Source organism: Coenobita brevimanus, chromosome 81 (genome assembly GCF_032717465.1).
Source record: "Coenobita brevimanus isolate Jiangsu-jjx chromosome 81, ASM3271746v2, whole genome shotgun sequence".
In the NCBI taxonomy this organism is placed as follows: domain Eukaryota; kingdom Metazoa; phylum Arthropoda; class Malacostraca; order Decapoda; family Coenobitidae; genus Coenobita; species Coenobita brevimanus.
This window is the reverse complement of record NC_137034.1, coordinates 5,334,613-5,355,107: the sequence shown is the minus strand read 5'-3', so window position 1 is coordinate 5,355,107 and position 20,495 is coordinate 5,334,613. Positions and strand designations below refer to the sequence as shown.

The 20,495-nt window shown below is 38.8% G+C and overlaps 1 protein-coding gene across 1 annotated transcript in view; it reads right to left on the bottom strand.

Annotated features, from left to right (window-relative positions):
• unc80 (unc80, NALCN channel complex subunit) overlaps positions 1–20,495 on the bottom strand; it is a 152,477-nt gene that overhangs the window by 103,147 nt on the left and 28,835 nt on the right. Inside the window, exons 8-14 of the mRNA XM_080279925.1 lie at positions 19,714–19,784; positions 16,846–16,857; positions 12,360–12,499; positions 11,711–11,794; positions 10,516–10,575; positions 9,847–9,995; positions 9,264–9,407 (exon numbers count right to left, since the gene is read on the bottom strand). Of these exons, the coding sequence (XP_080136051.1) occupies positions 9,264–9,407; positions 9,847–9,995; positions 10,516–10,575; positions 11,711–11,794; positions 12,360–12,499; positions 16,846–16,857; positions 19,714–19,784 (660 nt within the window). The remainder of the gene's footprint in view (positions 1–9,263; positions 9,408–9,846; positions 9,996–10,515; positions 10,576–11,710; positions 11,795–12,359; positions 12,500–16,845; positions 16,858–19,713; positions 19,785–20,495) is intronic.

Below are 20,495 nucleotides of genomic sequence, written 5' to 3'. Positions count from 1 at the left end.
AGGAACAACACCAAACAGTAAAAATCTCTACAGTAAATAGTATATAATCAGTACTGTACTGACGGATGTATACCTACATACTTGCAGTGTACTCAAGTTAATTTCTTTAGTGATACCATGTTTAAAATGCCTCCACATACTCTTCATAAAGTTCTTATGTATATAATCCAACCTGCACAGTTTTCTCAGACCTAATCACATCATGCTAAATTCCTTGTCCAACTTATATAATTAAAAAACACTAACAAATAACAGCATGTAAGAAGAAAATAAATTTAGTGAGCATGGCGAGACTGTGAAAAAACAAATTGTGGGAATGAAACCGACAGCAAAACAGGCAGACAACCACACGAAACCTTGCAAGTGCACAACCCCAGTAACGCTTGTGCTGCCATGGATGCTCCTGGACATTTTGTTCAGTCTAATTTTTTTTTTTTTTTTTCAGATGAGGGAAATGAGGATTATGATGAAATAAAGAGTTGGTGATAGCAATGATCAAAAAGAATATACATCATTGGAATGAGAGGATTAAGTATTTTCCTGCAACATTCTCTGATATAATTAGAACTGAAAAAGTTGAAAATAATTTTGTGGAGTCTATATGATTAACGGCAACCAAAAGTAACTATATTCACCACGTTTCTTTCTTTTTTCTTCATGCACTGCCAGCAGGGATGTCACATCCTCGCTAAGAGGAGCTAAAAAGTGATGTCATCATTATGTCGGCTAGTTACTTCCTGGAACTTGCACTTTTAATATTTTTCACTTTATGCACTGCCAGAAGGGATGTCACGTCCTAGTTAAGAGGACGGCTAAAAAGTGATGTCATCATTATGTCAGCCAGTTACTTCCTGGAACTTGAACCTTCATTATTTTTCACAGCGTATTATCAAATTGTTATACAGTATTATGATCTTAGTTTGCTAAACTCAGAGAGAAAAAAAAAATTAACTGCATGTGATATCATGATGGGTTTGAAAACCAGCATTAATTAAATAATACAATTTAAAACCCTTTGACTACTAGACATTCCCTCAGCTGATCAAAAATTGTCTGGCGGTAGGCTGAGTAAAACATCCTAATGCATCCATAGAAGACAAAAGTTTTAGCTGTGCCTCCCCCCTCCCAGTAGGTCTCACCTTTGTGCTCTAGACAGTGAAGATTGGGGACAAAAGGGGTGAAGAGAAGTGTTGTCAGATACTTAGATATAGAAAATCTGTAGCCTAAAGGATGTGAGATTAATCCCTTCACTAAGGTGACATTCCATTATAGATACTTCATTCTTACTATAACCAAATGCATTTAATCAGCAAGGAGGGAAGCTCTGATAGGAGAGGATGGAAACAGACTTAATAAACCCCTTCACTACTACAGACTCTTCCTGAGCTCACTAAATCATCTGGAGACTGCAAGAATGAAATAAACATGTCACCAGACTGACAAGGTTAACCCCACCACTCCAATGATGGCTTTTTATGGTTTATTCTTTCTACCACCTGATAATGTTACCAAGCTTAGGAAAGGCCTCTCATACTGAAGAGGTTAATAATGACTGTCTAACCCCTTCAGTTAGTAGTCTCTTTCCATAGCTGAATAAAATCACCTCAAAGTAGCAAGAATATAAAAGAAGACATGTCTTTGCAACAAACTGGTTGTGCTTGTTTTCAAAAACATAACCTAAAGCCAGGATTGCCTTCTCTTACCAATTAATACACAATAAATCTTCTTTACTTCCTTATATTAACCCCCTGAGTCCAGCAATATACTCTTCATAATATTCTTGCTAGCTCCAAACAATTCAACTCAGCTCTGGACAAGCTTCTCAAATTGGAGAGGTTAGATTAGCCCTCAATTACCCCTTCACTACTACAAGTCTATCCCACGTAGAGTAAAATCATCTGGTTGTAGCAAGAATAGGAAAAAAGTACATCAATGCATTCAAGGGGATTCATGAGCTTCGTCAAATCAACTAGCCAGCTGGACCTTACACAAAATACAGATTAGTAGACAACATTTACTATTACAAATGAGCCACATTAAAGTATGCTACAGACAGGCGTATTCTCATTAGCATGGGAGGCTTCCTAGCATACCTTCTTTTGTGATTCATTTTGTGTAATACTGTATATAGTAAGTCTCACAAGCTAGTAAGTCAGACCTTGTTCAAAGACATTTAATTGAAAAGCTGCTGATAAATTAGCCCCTACTCTTCACTTAATGTTGCTCTGAATTATTGAGTTGATTTCTGAATTTCATAATTAGTGCTTTTTCATACTTTTAACCCTTTAGTCAAGAATTAAAAGCATGTCTCACTTAAAATTATTTTACTTAAGTACCAGACAGATCAGACAGGTATAACAGGAAGATGTAAGTTGGGGGAAGGCAGCGAAATGGCAGGGGAGAAGGTGACATGGAGGAGATTTGTTTGTGGCCACCCCTTAAAGGATTAAGGCTACAGATAGATAGATAGATGGACCATCAATATACTTCCAAGACTTTAAACTATGGACTGACTTACTGATACAATTTGCATCAGTAATGATGAAGAAGATATTAACCTGTTGAATATTTTTTTCTTGCTGCCACCTGATTATTTTTTTCAGCTTTGGAGAGACTTGGACTGCAGGAGATAGATACAGGCTTGAATTCTCACCTCTTCCTTAGTGACAAATTTTTGGATGTGGCTGATTAACCCAAGGCGTCCCGACGACGTATGGGTACGTTGCAACGTTTTGTCATAGTGGCACCCGAATACGTACCCATACGTTTTGCAATTGCGAGGTCCACCATTTGCACATTTTTCAAGATTTACGAGTGATTTTTGGTAGGCATATGTGGGAGACCTTCCTCTACCCAACGCCAGGCTGGGATAATGCCTGACCCCACCTGACCCCCCGTTCCCTCCTGCACGCCATTTTCTCGGAAACTCACCTGTTAGACGTGACCTGGCCAGTATAGACATATCACACCACGGTCTCTCCAATGATGGAATTTAAGACAAAAGTGATTCCCGAGGTGGAGGACAAAGGAAGAAAGAAGCCAGAGGAAGAAACAAGCAGAAGTGATGAGGCGGTAACGTCATAAAGGAAGGTGCCATATGTTGATGTTTTTGGTGAGTGAACAACGCTTATTTCACCAATATTATTGTCTAAAAACCAATATACTCATGTGCTACATATAAATTCGTACCAAATAAATAAATAACTACCGTTTGTGAGTGGTGTGGAATAGTTACCCCTCCCACAGAACACGTTTTCTCTGGAGCCTGCCTCATAGAAAACACGTAAGGTTAGGGGTACAGTTCCCTGTATCCGGTATTTTAAACCTCAGGTGAGCAATACTGTATCTCTATGAATTTTCAATGTTTCTCACCAAAAGCGAAGGTTTGAGCAAAAAAAAAAAAAAAAATCCAAAATCTGTTGGGACTGGGGGGAGGGGGGTCAGCGGTGGAAAATTGGTCAGGATGGGGTGGGTTAATATCCTTTTGTACTGTAATGATTTATGTAACACAGTAGAGGACAGTAAGCAAATTACTTAGGAAAAGGTGTTACGGAGCTTCCTCAACTGACAAGAATATGGGCCATGGTCTTCATTAACCTCTTCACTACAAGAGGTCATTCCTATTCTGATTAAAATAAACTGAGAGTAGCAAGAATAAAAACATAAAAACCACCATCGAATTAAAAGGCCTACAGTATCATATGCCAAACAAATCACTGAAGATGTTTTAGGAAATCTCCCAAACCAGCTAGCATATGTCCCATGGAGAGCAGTACAGTCAAGGGAAATGTTCACCTATTATTCCACTGCTTCTACTTCACAACTGCATGTCTGTAACTTTCCTTCCTCAATACATCATATCAGAGAGAGTCATTTATGAGCAAAGAAACATACCACACCTCACTTGGCTTTGGACTTGTAGCTGGAACAGGCAAGTAAGAAGCACAATCTCTATTCATCATCCAATCCTCAATCCTTTACTTTTCCATTATGAGCAGAGGGCTAGCTATTTAACCCAGACATAATATGGTTGAGACTACACCACAGTGGCATTGTGTGAGCTAATTCTAACCATAACTTGCTTGTACAGCTTCAAGGGAAAAATTTAGTTGGATATGTCTCAACTCACTATTTTTTTTTTTTTTTAATGCAAGGAAGAAGGAACCCAAGGCTACAAGCACACAAGATTGTTCCCTTAGAAAAGAAAGAGAGAGAGAGAAAGAGAGATTTAAGATCCTTTCATTTCAAGATTACTAGACACAATGCGTTTAAAAGACTGGAGGCCATAGGTATCCCTCAATCGGTGCATTGAGAAGTAGAAGAGGTAAAATTTGGGGTGAACTCTTTGCCTGACTATACATGACACAGATTAGAGCATGTGTTAGGAGAAGGTAAGTGAGACCACCACATTATGGGCCTCCTCAGCTACAGGAAAATAATATAAATTACTGGGATGTTTAAGCTATGAGAGGAAGGTGGGATGGGGGCATCATCAAGGTCTTGGCAATGAGGCTCACGTAATACAGTATCTTATATTTATCTTGTATTTTTCACTTCCATCAATCATTAGTGAGAGTAATTTAAACCACCTGAATATGTGTGATGTCCTTTTTAGCTTACTATTGCTCCTACCAGATTATTTTACTCAAGCCTCTCATACTGATGGGGTTTGGGGCTCTATCTGGAGCTGAATAATTTTGTCATGAGATGCCAATAATAATATATAAAAGGCATCCTGGGCTAAGTGGGTAAATAATAAATTTCAATCATGAAGTGCACACAAAATCTCAATCATCAGCCAACTAATCGGAGCAAGCATCTGGCTTCTCTAGATTCAAAAATTACGATGTAACGTTCACACACTTCAGGATACCACAAATTATTGAAATCTATTTTTTCTTAATAATAAGTAAATTTATCCATCACTTAAAATATGCACTTCATATAAAATTAATCATAAGTTATGTCAGTGATGTAACGACTAGTGATAGCCTCTACTCACAAACCTATGTATTTTTTCTTCACTAAAGCCTGCCAAGCAGACCTGATTTACAGTTGTGGAGATATTAGCAGTAACATCAGATATGTATTCTCGTTAAAAAATAAAAAAAATAAAAAAAGGTAAAAGTACAGTACACCTGTTACATAACTACAGCTAAATACTATAGTAGTACCCGTCTTATCCAACAAAAGAGTTGTATTAAGGTTGTAGTTTTTCAGAAGTACTGTATGTTATATACTAAAATAAAATACACTCAACCCTCGGCTATCACTCCCAATTGGTCCCGCTATGGCTGTGCTATAGCCGAAACCGTGATAGCCGAATTGAAGAACTTATGGTAATAATTCTAATTGGTGCCATGACCTCAATATTTACCCCTAAGATACCTTTTTTGTACCACATATTAATATATAATAGTCTAAAAATGAGCATGTTTTATGATGTGATCACGATTCTTATAAATACCCCTCACAGTTGATTCATTGATGTTATGTTTCTTCCCCACACTTCGCTTGGTCTCACCATTCTCTATAAGTTTCACATTTCCAGTTTATCTGCATAACATAGGTTCTTCCTCTTCTTTATTTCCCTGCCAGGTGCCGCAGCATTATGTTGGGTGATGGTAGGGGGATGGGGAGGGGGTACGTTGGCCATGGTCATATCATAAAAAAGGTTATTGTTCCTGCTATCACTGTTCACGGTCTGAGGGTGCGCACTTGAATGGTTTGGCGGGCAGGAGACTCGGTCAGGCGGCCAATCAGTGCTCGGCTGGCGCTGATGTCACACAACCAATCACGGAGTGAAGCTTTTGTTGGCTGGGTGGAGCACTGGAGCCTGGCCTTTTTGAAATTTTCGAACATTTGCGGTGCGTGATAGCAGGCATTTAGTGCGTGATAAAGGCATTTGGGTAGTTTTTTATATAGGCGTGATAGCGAGATAAGCTATAGCGGAACCCGTGATAGCCGAGGGTTGAGTGTACCAGTACTGTACAAGTATTTTTGAAGGCCTCTGCCATGTATTCACATGAAACCCTTACTTTACCTGTTACTGAAAGTAAATATTGATACTAAATGTTACATTGATCTAGCACCACCAATGTGCCACTAACAAGTATGTATCTTGGGCAAATTTCCTCATAGCTGTATGCCCTATCTGTTGACTTTTAGGGCCTTAGATTTGAATTTGGGGTCTTCTTTCTCCCAGGCCAGCTGTCATCCATAGAAAAGACCGTGGTTGTATAAAAGGTATGGGATGTGTAGTAGTCTTAGCCTGGACTCTGACTGTGTAAATGTGATTAAGTTCCCTGACAGGCTGTGTTGTGTAAGGGCAACTTCTACTCCAGTGATATCATTTTTCATGAATGATGGTGACCATCTGCTTCCTACCAGCTATACTGTACATGCTGTGCTGTACTGTACTTAGATCTATACACCATACTGTACTGTAAAAGTTTAAATGACTTTTTGTATGGCACATTACCATGATACCAATAGACAGAATATATGCAATGTGAAGTAAAGATTGAAGTATGCTAACTGTTACTGCATATCTTCAGAACTGAGCAAACACCACCTCAGTCCACATCATCCTCTAGATTATGGTCCTACATGAGGGAGAAGTTTAAGGGTGATGGTAACTGCTTACTTTTACAGCAACAGGCTTAATTGGTTAGCTGAGTCATGCAAATATGTTAGACTTGGATTGCATAGGTATATAGCCAATACTTTGCCTTGCTAAGTGGTTGCCACATCATAATACTGTACTGGTTATGACAGCCTATTTAGTAATATTGTCCACTTACAATTCTACATGATAAAGGGACAAGCATAAATATGACAGATGTATGTTAGCAAAGGAAACAAGATGTATTAATTTTCAGTCCTTGGGCTATATTTATAAAAGATCCTAAACTTAATTTATGTATAAGTCTGCCTGAATAATAACCTGCCTTCACTTCTATGGCTGTGAAACACTTCCCAGTCAACCAGTCATGATATTAAGGTGACAAATTATGAAGTAAAAAAAAAACAATCTTATATTAAAAGTTAATTGTTATGGAGACTTGTTTGTCCCGCAAAATGGTCTGGATCCTTGATAAATACAACCTCTGATGTTTTGTCACTGAGGATATTTTTTAAGTTAAAGGTTCACCAATTCAAACCAAGAATGTAATTTACTTAGAAGATCCATTGTGACAAGAGGAAATGTTGGGTGGGTGAGAGACACATTTTGGGCTACACATAACTCTCTGAAGATGGGTACCGTGTAGCCCAAGACATCTGAGAGAATAAAGAATTCAAGTTCTAACCTGTGCCTCTCTCCCACCCAACAATGTAATTTATATTGTACTCTTGCCATGGTACTTCTGAAGACCTTTAATGTGGCTGAGGAGGAGGTAGAAATAACCTCCAGTATACTCTGTTATAAAAGCCTTTCCTATGTTAAATAACCTCATCTGGGAATACCATGCATTGAATAAAAACCTGTATCACAAAAAGGAAGGGGTTGGGTCATGTTTCCTCTGATACCATACATCCTTGTGTTCAAAATGAGTAATATTCATAGCTATGGTAATACAGAGTGGTACAATAATGAGGATGTTAAACCCACAGCTACTTCCCACCACTCTGCAAGTCCACAACATTAAGGATAATTTAGAGTATCTTACACTGATACCAGATTTAGGCAGAGGAGCATTAATACACTCGTCAATACAGGTAATCCTTGTTATAAGTAAGGGATGACTTCTAAAGTATCATGCCTTTGTATAAATAACTGCTACTAGAAATCTGGGCAAACCTGAAGATCAGCTTCAAAAGTAACAATAAATAATACTTCACTAGCCAGTTACTCTTTACTTGACTATGTTTTAACAGCAAAAAGGAGTGTCAAACTTATCACACGGATTTACTGCATAATCAGATTACTACCTACAGTTTATTATCAGCCAATTTTACTTCTAATTTAGGTTATATAAATAAATAAAAAATCCTGTATCTTAGTGGTGGTAGTATCCTGCATCATAGTATGTTGTATGTCAAGTACAATGATGAGTTAGCACAGGCTGACGTCACCTTTCTCCTCTTTCATTTCAGATAACAAGCAGAGCATCTCCTAAAATTAATTTATCTATGATCGGGTGTACCAGCTTTAACCCCCTTGCACTCATAACTCTTAAAATAGTCCACAAAATTTATGGAGAGATCTACCCGTGGCCTCTGGCGGAAAAAAAATGAAATCACCTATAGGATTTCAGCTGCTGTAAGACAGCTGTTTCTGGCTCAATGTTACTGCAACCAGGACACCGGTGTTACACTTTGTTAAAATGCTGTATGTTTGATGACCATGGACAATACCAACATGTGTAGGTCTTTCCATCCAATTGTAGCTTTCCATATGTCACTATCTTCAGCCATTTTCGTTTAATGCACAAAAGTGTTTTGCAATACATAATCATCCGCTGATTAAAAAAAAAATAATAATAATTAATTTTAAAAAGGAGTAAATAAAAACTAACAGGAACTTTCATGTATGCAAGGGGGTTAACTGTGGTGAATAATTTCATATATGCTTGCATCCCTGGGCAAATTATTCAGAACATAAAGCTTATACTTAATTATATACATGTAGCCTACATACTGTGAATGTACTGTTAAGTTGATTAACTTCAAGAATATGACATTTTAAACTCTCAACAACGTACACTAATGTGCCAAAGCTTCTGCTCACCCTCTAAACCTTACCTCTGGCTGATAGGAAGTCATTTTCAGGGCCTAGAACCAAACAAAAATATGTTTTTGGCAGTCTGAAGCATTTCCAGAATGCATTAGTAACAGCATCACTGTGGTCTGTTCCTCATGCAGTCCAACAACATTTCAATTACCATCTTTACACTGAACTGGTCTTCATTCAGTGTAAAGCCCTGGCTATGACTTTCCTCCACCCAAGAAAAAAAAAAAGTGACCAGAAACTTGACCTACAACTGTACTTCATTCTGAAGGTTTCTGTTTTACTCCTACACACTCTATGAGATCAAGATAATCAAATGGAGTGTTCGGTATCATAAATAATAAATAAATTCTGAAGGTTTTTGTTTTACTCTTAAACACTCTAAAATGGCAAGATAAACAAGTGTTTTATTTCATAAACGATAAATTAGAGTTTGCAATATTATTATTTTGCTCCTACATACTCTAAAATATCAGTATAACCAAGTACGCTAAATCATAAATGATAAACAGTAACAGGCAATCCAACACACCTGCGGTAAATAAAGTTCAGTGCCCAGTAGACCCCTTCCTCCATCCACTGATGCACAAAGAGACACCTGAGTACTGCCACATCAAGGAAGGTGGCCAGAGTGGGGTCAGCAAGAGTGCTTGGTTTTGCTCCTGCACCAGACACACTAGGGAAAGACAATATGATATTTATTAAATCATTAGTAATGTTGTTTAGCCTCAGAGGATGAGGTATTATTAGGGGATTTCTGTATATTCATGTTCATCAACAAAACCAACTCCCTCTTACATTTGTCCATGCATACTCATATCTGACCTTACATGTTTCATTCTTGCTCATTTGCCCTGTTGTATCTATTCATTTATTATCCACTCCTTTTTTGCACCACTAGGATTGTAGGGGTATGGGGCTAGGCTACTCAGTCTCAACATTTAAAGCAAGGATGATCAGTTACTAACTTCTGAGTAGAATTATGTGAGCAATAAGCCCCTACCACCACCTGGATGTAAATCTTTCTGGGCCATACCTAGCTGGAGTGTCTTAACCCATCAGATCGCCAGGTGTCCTCTCATTCATTCATTTCACATTTAAGACATAACACTTACCTCGTCTTGGTGGAAGTATTGACGTCATTGAGTCTGGGCGTGTGGCATTCTGTGGGTGTAGATGCTGCCACTGAGGGAGGCTGTGTGGGTGTAGTGGCATCACTGATCTCAACGGTTGGTGGTCGCAGGAAGGATGACGGGTACTCAGCCTGAAAAAGCAACTTAATTACCTATTAAAATTACACCCTTCAATCCAGTAATTTATCTTTTTATTCTAGTCCTGCAAATTACTCTTCAATCTATTTTTTTACCTTATTCTTGCTAACGCCATGAGTCTAGAGTGAAAATGGAAATATATCAACTCTCTCAGGCTCCTATGACTCACTCTAGGCTCATTAAAACTGTCTGGCATCAGCTGGAATGGAATACTAGAATTGTCTTGATCATGAGGGGGTTAATGGTTGCAGAATTAACACTCTCAGGCTCAAACAACTAGCTCCTTGCTGAATAAAATAACTTAACATTAATTGAAATATTGTACGAGTAATATTCTTGAGAGGATGCGACTATGAAACAGTTAAAGTTAAGAACTGAATTTTATGCATTCTTAGTTCAGTTACTATACAGACTTTGGTAAGATGTCATCATTAGAGGGTTAAATATGAAATTACCTTAGCTGTCTCATACTTAAAGGCACCAAAATAATGTAAAAAGTAGAAACATTTGTACCTTATAGACATGAGACTCCCGTCCATCATTGTCAGGGTAAGACCCCAGCCGGAAAATAACCTGTATGGGAAAAGAGCTTGTCAGAAAAGTCACAACTATACATTTAGTGAACTAAAGTCACTATTGCCTAATGCCATACAGTACAGTAAAGTCTCAAGGCTCAGTGTAGAGTACTGTGAATTTCACATCACTGAAAGGCCCAACAACTCCACTATCAGCACAACTGCAGATGTCTGTGTAACATTTGTGGGAAATTTCCTGGTGATTCTTGCACTGCTGGTACAGTACTTATCTCATTTATAATCACTGCTACATACAAAATCAATGCCTGTACAAACTATGCTGCATACTCAAGTTTGAACAGTTTTTATTATTGTTATTGGTGGAAATAAATACCTGTACCCTCATGTGATGGCACTGATATAATCAGGCTGAACCATCACCCTGGTTATAAAAACATCAATGAACTTCATTAATTATTTACCAAACAGATGTGGCCTTTCCATATTTTCTACTGAAATGAGTCTTTCACAGGTTACTTGTTATTATTCCTGGATTACCACAGCTACTGGGGATTTTTATAAACTTAACTTTGAAAGCTATAAATGAGGATTTAGAATGCATAAAGATTCTGCCGATGTTTGCCAGCTGCCGACCATATTTAACATTCCTAACGAGCATTTTTAAATTTGAAAGCTGGCTGTCAAATGCAAGTGACGTTAGGCTGGATTAGGTTTGGTTTCATTAGGTTAGGTTTGGTCAAATCATTAAGTTTCTCACTGCTTTGACATGGAATACACTAGTGCATCCAGTCAGAGCGATGGTTGGTAAACAATGTGGCCAAAGTCGACTGAATGCGGAGAGATTGTCAGTAAACATTGCCTGGCTGCTTCCTTAAATACCCCACCAAAAAGTGTACTTTATCTTTTTCCAGTCACTCTTTGCACTCACAGTGGAACAGTTAACTATCTGTGTTACTTATGTACCAAAATTACTTACTTTGAGATCATGAGTTCATTATAATACAGGTGGAATCACCACACCTGTTTGGTAAATAATTACCTGATCTTCTTCCCTATCCCCTAAAAAGAGGATGGTAGACTGCAAGAAAATGGGTAATTTTAGTCTGTAATCCATCAGGCTTACATCCAGATGAGCCTGGGGCTACAACAACAATTATCACATAAAACCTTACCACGTGCTCCTCCTCTGTGCTTGAAGTTTCTTCTGGGATGGTCTCTGGGAAGGTGGCCTCACGTGTACCACTCAGGATACGCAGCTGACAAGGAAGACAGAGAACAGACATGCAATTAGTACAATACACACACAAACAGCAACTCAGTCTGTACAATTACATTCTTCCTGCAGCAACATTTTTTGGGAAATTGTACAGTGATTCCAAGAAACTGTCTCCTTAACTCCTAAAGGACAGCTGAAATGCTTTAGGATTATATTTAAGGTACCACCAGCCTAGGTTATATGGCTGCGGGAAGTACCTTCTACAGGTCATGGTAAAATGCATATTTGTGGCTACTTCTCCAACTGAAACTTCTTCAAAGCTTCTTGATAATAAGGATGGTAAACCATGTAGAGAGAATGGTGAATGAGACGCTGACTAAGAGTGTGTATGTGGGTGAGCTGGACGGGAAGGGGGGGAGGGGATGACTGAGGTGGGTGGATAGGGTGGAGAGGTACATGAGTGAGGGTTGTGTGAATCTGAGACATGGCAGCCTCATGGTAGACGACAGAGTGACGTGGAGGTGATTCATTTGTGGCCATTATTTCCGGGATTAATAAGTCTGGCTAAAGACTGACAGAAAACATGCACCATGAATGTGCCTTACCTCTTCCTCTAGCTTAGCTGCATCTGGAAGCCTAGAGTCCTGTGTTGAAGATGAGGTGGGGTCACTGGGAGGTGGGGTGATGGAGTGGCTTTTTCCCCCATTCAGCAGGAATAGTAAGTTGTCATCATCGGTGTTCACGCCTAAAAGATGTTATCTATTGTCATAACTATCATACATCTTTCCACGGTAGTAGTAGTTGTGGCCCCAGGTTCAACTAGATGTGAACCCAGTGAACTGGACACTGAAGCTGCCCCTTTCTCACAGTCCATCAGCCTCCTTTCCAAGGACAGGGAGTTGAAGGACATTTGCATGGCCAGGCACCAGAGCTGTCTGGTTATGTCAGTTCTACCACATGAATATATCCTCTCCATTACCTTCTCTCTCTCTCTCTCTCTCTTTCTCTCTCTCTCTCTCTCTCTCTCTCTCACTAGCACCATGTAGCTTAATCCATTCAGCCAATGGGCATCTTTTCAATTTCATTCTTGCTGTGCTGTATCCACACAATTTTATTCAGATTACAGCAGACTATTTTTAACTGAAGAAGACACAGACAGCCTTCATTAACCTACTCACTACATTTTGGTTTCCCTTAGCTGAAAAACATAGCTAGTCTGGCAGTAGCAAAAATAAAACATGGAAGATGTCATCACAGTGAAAGGGCTGGACATTTATTCATAGGTTCAGGTTTGGGTTTTGAAAAGGAAGAGAAAATTTTATACTGTTAAGAAACCTCCGTTTCCACAGAACTGCTTCACGAAGATGAGGAGTCAAAATTATCTGTAATGAAAAAGTTTGAGAGTTTACCTGGCATTTCACATGGACAAGTACATTGATAAATCTGAGAAAGTATGATGAGAAGGAACAGAGAACGGAGAGAGTGCAGCATTGAATAGATGCACAGGATAAGGAGAAAATGGAGAATGTGATCTGAAGGATTAGCCACAGCATAGCCTACATGCTGTACATACATAATGATACATTCTGAAAGGCAGTGTTCCATGCTTACATAGGTTCACCTTGTTCACCTGATGGGTGTTTTCAGGTTGCATGACCTGATCTTGTACCTGAAGCGGTACTTAAATATTTGGAACGACTTAGACAAAGAGGTGGTGCATGAGAAAAACATTCATGTGTGTAAAGGTAGACTTGATAAATGTGGATATGGAGACAAGACAACACGAGCATTGCTCAATTCCTGTATACTACAAATAGGTAAATACAAATAGGTAAATACACATTAATAAAGGGCAACACAACCATCACATACATTCATGTGGTCATATATTAAATACTTTTCGTTGGTGAACATCCTCAGAAACAAGTTCAAAATATTAGCAAACACAAAAGTTCCACCATTGTACAGTTACATGTATGTTGATCACTGGAGAAAGGTCAGACTTATATGGCTTAGTAGAGGCAAAATATTTCTTCTGAGTATTAAGAGACTTCAACACTTCCATGCCTGACTTTGATGTCAAGGAAGAATGATGAAACTGAACAGATACTGTATTATATATAAAATTCAAGATTCATTACAACAGTTGCATTACAGTTTAGGAGGTAACAGAAAACATCAGCATCTGACAGCAGCAAGAAAAAATATAAATTACATTATCTGGTTGACAGGGTTAAGATGGTCCAGTACTTTGTGTGCTGCAGCAACTACCTGTTCACTTTTAAGCTGTGATATTTAGCATTCATGACTTGACAGGGAATTATGCTGGGTGACTGTGATTAACTTGCACCAAATACCACTCTTCTTGTGCTCCATTTAAACCCATTACTGTACTTAGTTGATGTAGGATACAAGTTTATTTTTGTTAACCTCAAATTATTTTAGTCACCTTATGAATGGTTTCTTGCACTAGAAGGGTTAATGAAGGCTACCTCTAACCCTTCAAGACCAAAGAGCCTCTTCTTATCTAAGGAAAATTATCTGATGGTACCAAGAATACAGCAAAGACAGCTTCAGACTGAATGAGTTAACTTGCAAATCTATCCACAAATTAAGAACACAAGATCAACACAACAAGGTCAGCTGAGCCTTTCCAGTCATAAGTAAGTATATGCTCCTTGTAACTGTACAAAGAACAATGAAACTGCAGTAAGAACACATGGAAAGCTATGTAATCAAACTTAGGTACATATAGACATGTAGATCTGTGCTGAATCTCTGAAAGAATAAAAAGAAGATTGGAATACAGTATTATTTAAGGTATTTCCTAATATACGAGCAACACTTAGATAGCTGTCTGACATACAGATCAATAAATAACAGTGATCATTACAGTATAAACATTCAGATCTCACAACATCCAAAACACAGATATATAAGCTATAAGGGGGACAAAAAGTGATGTACAACATTTGAATGACTGAAAAATATAACAAGAGAGAGAGAGAGAGAGAGAGAGAGAGAGAATCATGTAGTATCTTATGAAGAATCTGTAAGAATCGAGTTTCACTTTTTTTTATATAGTACAAGAGAGGACTTAAAGGGAAAGCAATATCCATATGAATAACACACTAAAGACTGATATATGAGGTGCTATATACAGCAATGAGTGATATCAAACCATCAGTAAACCTAGGCTAAGTTATTTTCTACCATTCGATAAGGTAACACACTGCATCTTAGTACAGTACACATTCTATTTACCAGTACTACAAATGTGTACACTGTATATATTCTACGACAAACTAGAAAGTGGCCTTACTGTGACACTACCATCTGAAAAGCATCAACCATATTAAACCTATATAAAAAATTTCTAAAGCCAATGACAACTAAAGAATACTACTGCTGCCAATCAATGCATCACAATTACTGTGTATATAAATTGATTTTAGACAAAAATTTATGGATTAAGCTTTATCCATAATATTTTTCAGTCCTTTAAGGTCATATCAGGAGCACAGGGCACAGGGTTAGGTTACTTAGTTCAGACATTTCAGACAAGTGATCAATGTGCATAACAAACCCCAACCACCTCTCTAGTACAAAGCTATGTAAGTCACATTCGGTTGGAAGGTCTTAACTTGCTAGACCACCTGGCATCCATCTGGTCATATAGCTACCAACTAAAACTCCTCAATATTCCTCTCAGCTGCCATGTCAGCTGAGAGGCATAAACTATCATGTCCTGAATGGCGCAATGAAATTCCTTAATATTCCTCCCAGCTGCCATGCACAGCTGGAAGGAATACTGGGTGATTTCAAACTTGAATTTCACAATGAAATTCCCTAACATATCTCCCAACTCCCATGCCGTAATACCACAAATACACATTATTTTGTATCGTTTATAAAGGCTCCAACATGCTTGCATGCTTCTGTCTTGGTCATCAAATGGCAGCTCTCCATGCTGCTCAAACTCTGGCATCCTTCCTATTCAGTCCCTTATCCCTGAGGTCACACTCTATGACCTCATCCCAGGTCTTTTTCAGTATGCCTCTTGCAACCTTACCCCCGCCACTCACACCATTTGCACAAATTAACAAGAGTATAGTTAAAGGACACATGAATATCTGAGGTACAAAGTTCACTGCTTCAGCAGAGGTTCCATCTCATCCATATAACTTTGTGTTTTACAACCCTCACCACAAAGAAACAAAAAAATGAACCGCCACCCAACACTACTGGGAATGCCTCAACAATACCCCTCCTACTCCAGTGGTTTCAAGTACTCCTTGATAATCATTTATCCTTTGCAGCCTGCAATATACAGCAAAGTACAGGATGTGCAAGTACAACAGTACTCAAAACTGTCAGGACTAAATGAGCTGCATGCGTGCTAATTCCTTACAAAGGTCAGCATTATTGGTTGACCTTTTTTTTTTTTTTTAAATCTTTTCTTGATCTTCTTCAGTCACTCACTCATTGTAGTTTTACTTTCAGGTAACTCTACAGTGACTGACAAGCCAGACTGTTTCTTGTGGCCTAGGTGACAGCAAAGACATACAGTCCCATAACTACTGTCCTGTTGCTTGGTGGTGGCATAGCTGCTATCAAATGAAAAGACCTACAAATAAAGTTCTTTAAAGATAATCATTTGCTGCAACTGCATTTTCCTTATGCTTAGTATTTTTTACATCAAGCTTAAAATACAGTTAAAAATAAGCTGTACAGGTATTCAGCATAATAACTTCAGTCTCAAAAGAAGGTACTAGTTACCTGACCCCACACTAAGAACTTTAATTCATCTTTAGTGAATTCTGTTACAGTAATGTGCTCTTTCCCTGTTCCCAAAATCATATACAGTAATAGAAGGTTGAAGTGCACTAATTCTGGAAGTGGCATAAACACACATCTACAGAAAACAAGTGACAATCTGTACGTGAATCTGCCTGTTAATGAAGAAATGTGGCAAGAAAAGAGGTCTAACTTAATTATTTTTTTTACGGTGTGAAGACAGGGTAACTGTTGCAGGCCATTAAATGTGCAAAGCATGCAAACACCAACATGCAGGCATCATAATTGGCCTACCTAGGCGACCTGCTGGCAAAAAGAGGAGGAAAATACATTTAATACCATGGCCCTTCAAATAATGCCCTGAACTAACATGATTATAAACAGCTTACATTCTTCTGCATTTAATAATTTATTTATACAGGTATGCACAATCAGGGGCAAAAGTTAGCATACCACTGCATCTACTTGACATTAAGGGTATATCCATCACATTTCTCCCCAACACATATCAATGATTATCATCTATGGACAGAGAAACATAACAAGCTTCTCTCAGCCTGAGAATATTCATCAGAAGAAGAACATACAAGCAGAAGTGGTGGAATATTTGGCACAGCAGTGTCCCTACCTAAACAGTACATCCACATTACACTTGATCACAACACACATATCACCTGTTATCACACTGAACATAGCATATTCACCATCAAACTTTCTTAACGATAAACTGATGACTGTGACACGGTACTCCATAAGAGGACATTTAAGACACTCAGTATTCAACACATTTAACACTAAAGCAGTTTTAAGACAGTCTGACATAATGCGATTTATGTAACATCCATTTTACAGTCATTACTTGCTTCTTGGACTTACCAATATGAAAAGTACATATATCATTCAAAATGAATTAATGTTTCATGTGTTTGACTTTCAAAATATGTGACACTTATTTCTAATACTGACCCTGCTTGTACAGAGTTCCAACCATGATTACTTTGTCTTTTGATATCTTAGCTGTCTGTTTGGCTCTAGTGAACTGATGTGTGCTTTTCCCAGTACTGTAGCAGCGTATTATAAAGCACCAACTTTTCTACATATCAGTATTCCCAGTCCTTTATCTTTAACACATGCTAGTCGATCACTCTTTTCTGCTGAAATTGTCGTCTAAGCTACTGTATGTGAAAGGGTCATCGTGTCATATCGTGTATAAAGGCTCCAACATGCTTGCATGCGTCGGCCTTGATCACCTAATGGCAGCTCTCCACTCTGCTCAGCATCTACTTGAATTAAACAGCTATCATCAAACTGTTCTTAGGAATGGGCATATTTGGCAGAACTTAGCTATTAACAGAGATACAGAAATACAAAACCTGTGCATAATAGCTTCACTTCTTCAGCACAAATAATCAAACTTTTATTTAGCAAGAGCATGTCACTTAAGTGTGGCATGAAGAAGCTGATAAGATGCAAATGAAGTTCACTTTGAATATTTTCTAGCTTCCCTTCCTTAATAATTTACAGTGCATACTACACCCTACTATTTGCTTGTATGTTATTTACATCTCATCAATACAGTACTGTCTTAGGTTGCAAAAAAATAACACACAAAAACATACATGTGCTGTATACAGAAATATACTAACACAGAACAGGTGATAGAGAGACTCTAACTTACGAGAAACAAACCTATGTCCTATCACACGTTTCTTAACACCAGCATTGCTCCTAAATGCCAAAATGATAAGCACTATATCCCCCTAAAACATGTGTTGATCATTTATCTATCTATCTATTGCCAGACGCCTTAATCCCTTACATAGGGTGGCCACAAACAAATCGCCTCCACGTCACCCTGTCCCCCGCCATTTCATTGCCCTACTCCCAATTCACACCCCCCTCTCTCATATACCTCTCCACTCCATCCCTCCATCTCATCCTTGGCCTTCTCCTCCCTCTCTCCCCCTCCACCTCACTCACATACACTCTCCTCATCAGTCTCTCACTCTCCATCCTCTCATATGGCCAAACCACCTCAATGTGTTTCTCCTAATGCTTCCTATCACATCCACATCCACACTACAAGCTCCTTCACATCCTCATTTGTCAGTCTGTCTCTCCATGTGACTCCACAGGCTTCTCTCAAATAACTCATTTCCACTGCTCTCACTCTTGACTTGTGTCCCTCCAACAACGTCCAAGCTTCACTTCCATACGTTAGAGTTGGTATCACAATACTGTCATATAGTAACTTTTTCACTTCCATGCCCACTTCCCTGTTTCTTATCACTGCCTTTAAGGAACCAGCAACCTTTCTTCCTTGTCATACCCTTTCAAGCACTTCATCCTCCAAACTTCCATCCTTACTCATCACATTACCCAAGTACTTGAACGTACTCACATTTTCCATTTCTTCATCATCAAACCTCACTGTACATTCACAGGAGCTAAAAAATAAAAATAAATGCTGCTTTTTCTAGACAGCATTAGTAAACAAAAATATTCCAACAATAATTTCCTCCAAAATGATAATGTTCAACGCATATTCTAATTATACTGAAACATATATATTCAAGTTCTGATAAGTAAAGCACTATATTGCATGGTAGTGATCTTATCTTAAATGCCACCACCAAATTCCTTCTTCTTTCTAGCACATTACTGCATGGTCTAATGGAATTATGGCCTCTGAAAACAAATATCCTGCACCACACTCAGAGGACCGAAAAACAAATAACAGCCCACTAAAGCTTATGTAACCAACACAAAAAACTTATTAGAGCTTCAGTAACTTATCTATCTATCTATCTATTGCCAGACGCCTCAATCCCGTTTGGGGTGGCCACAAACAAATCGCCTCCAAGTCGCCCTGTCCCCCGCCATTTCACTGCCCTGCTCCCAACTCACACCTCCCTCTCTCATATACCTCTCCACCCCATCCCTCCATCTCATCCTCGGCCTCCCCCTCCCTCTTCCCCCCTCCATCTCACTCACATACACTCTCTTCGTCAGTCTTTCACCCTCGATCCTCTCCACATGGCCAAACCACCTCAGTAACCTAAAGACAACAATTTACTATGGCTCAAGTGATCTAAAAACAAAAACTTGCTAGTTCTCAAATGACTTTAAAACAAAAATGTACAAGAGTTTAAAGCAGCTCACCTCCACCCCCAAGGAACACATCTCCAAACTGGGTGTTGGAGCGCCGCACCTTCCTGGCCCTCAGCACCTGCCTGTGGAGAAATAAACAGGGTAAATCATCAAGCCTACCTAAAGTCATCGTTGCTGCTGTGCTCCCACGCCTATCTAAGTGTGAAACCTGCGGACTGCAAGTTGGAGTAGTCCTCCTACACTCCGCCATTCATCTTTGAAATAAGGAGGGAGGTGAGGGAGTGAGCCAAAGGATGTTTCCATAGCCAGAAGCATCCCAATCATAACCATCACAATAAGGAAATCCCTCTTCAGTATCTGTATATAAAGATATTCGCTCAGAAGAAACATCAATTTTGGTTTAAAAGAGCTCTGGACCCTCATCAGGTCCAACAGGTTCAAAAAACTGGCCAAAATTGTTTATCTTTCCAATAAACATGATTTCCATTATTTCATAAATGACTTTTTTACAACTGCATTTTCTGAAGTAGTCCATCATTCTATTATAACTACATGAACATCACTTTTTCTTCTATCATTCACTGGTTGCCAGGTTATATTTCTGATTATTATGAAATGATAATAATAATAATAATAATAATAATAATAATAATCTATCTATCTATCTATTGCCAGACGCCTCAATCCCGTTTGGGGTAGCCACAAACAAATCGCCTCCAAGTCGCCCTGTCCCCCGCCATTTCACTGCCCTGCTCCCAACTCACACCCCCCTCTCTCATATACCTCTCCACCCCATCCCTCCATCTCATCCTCGGCCTCCCCCTCCCTCTTCC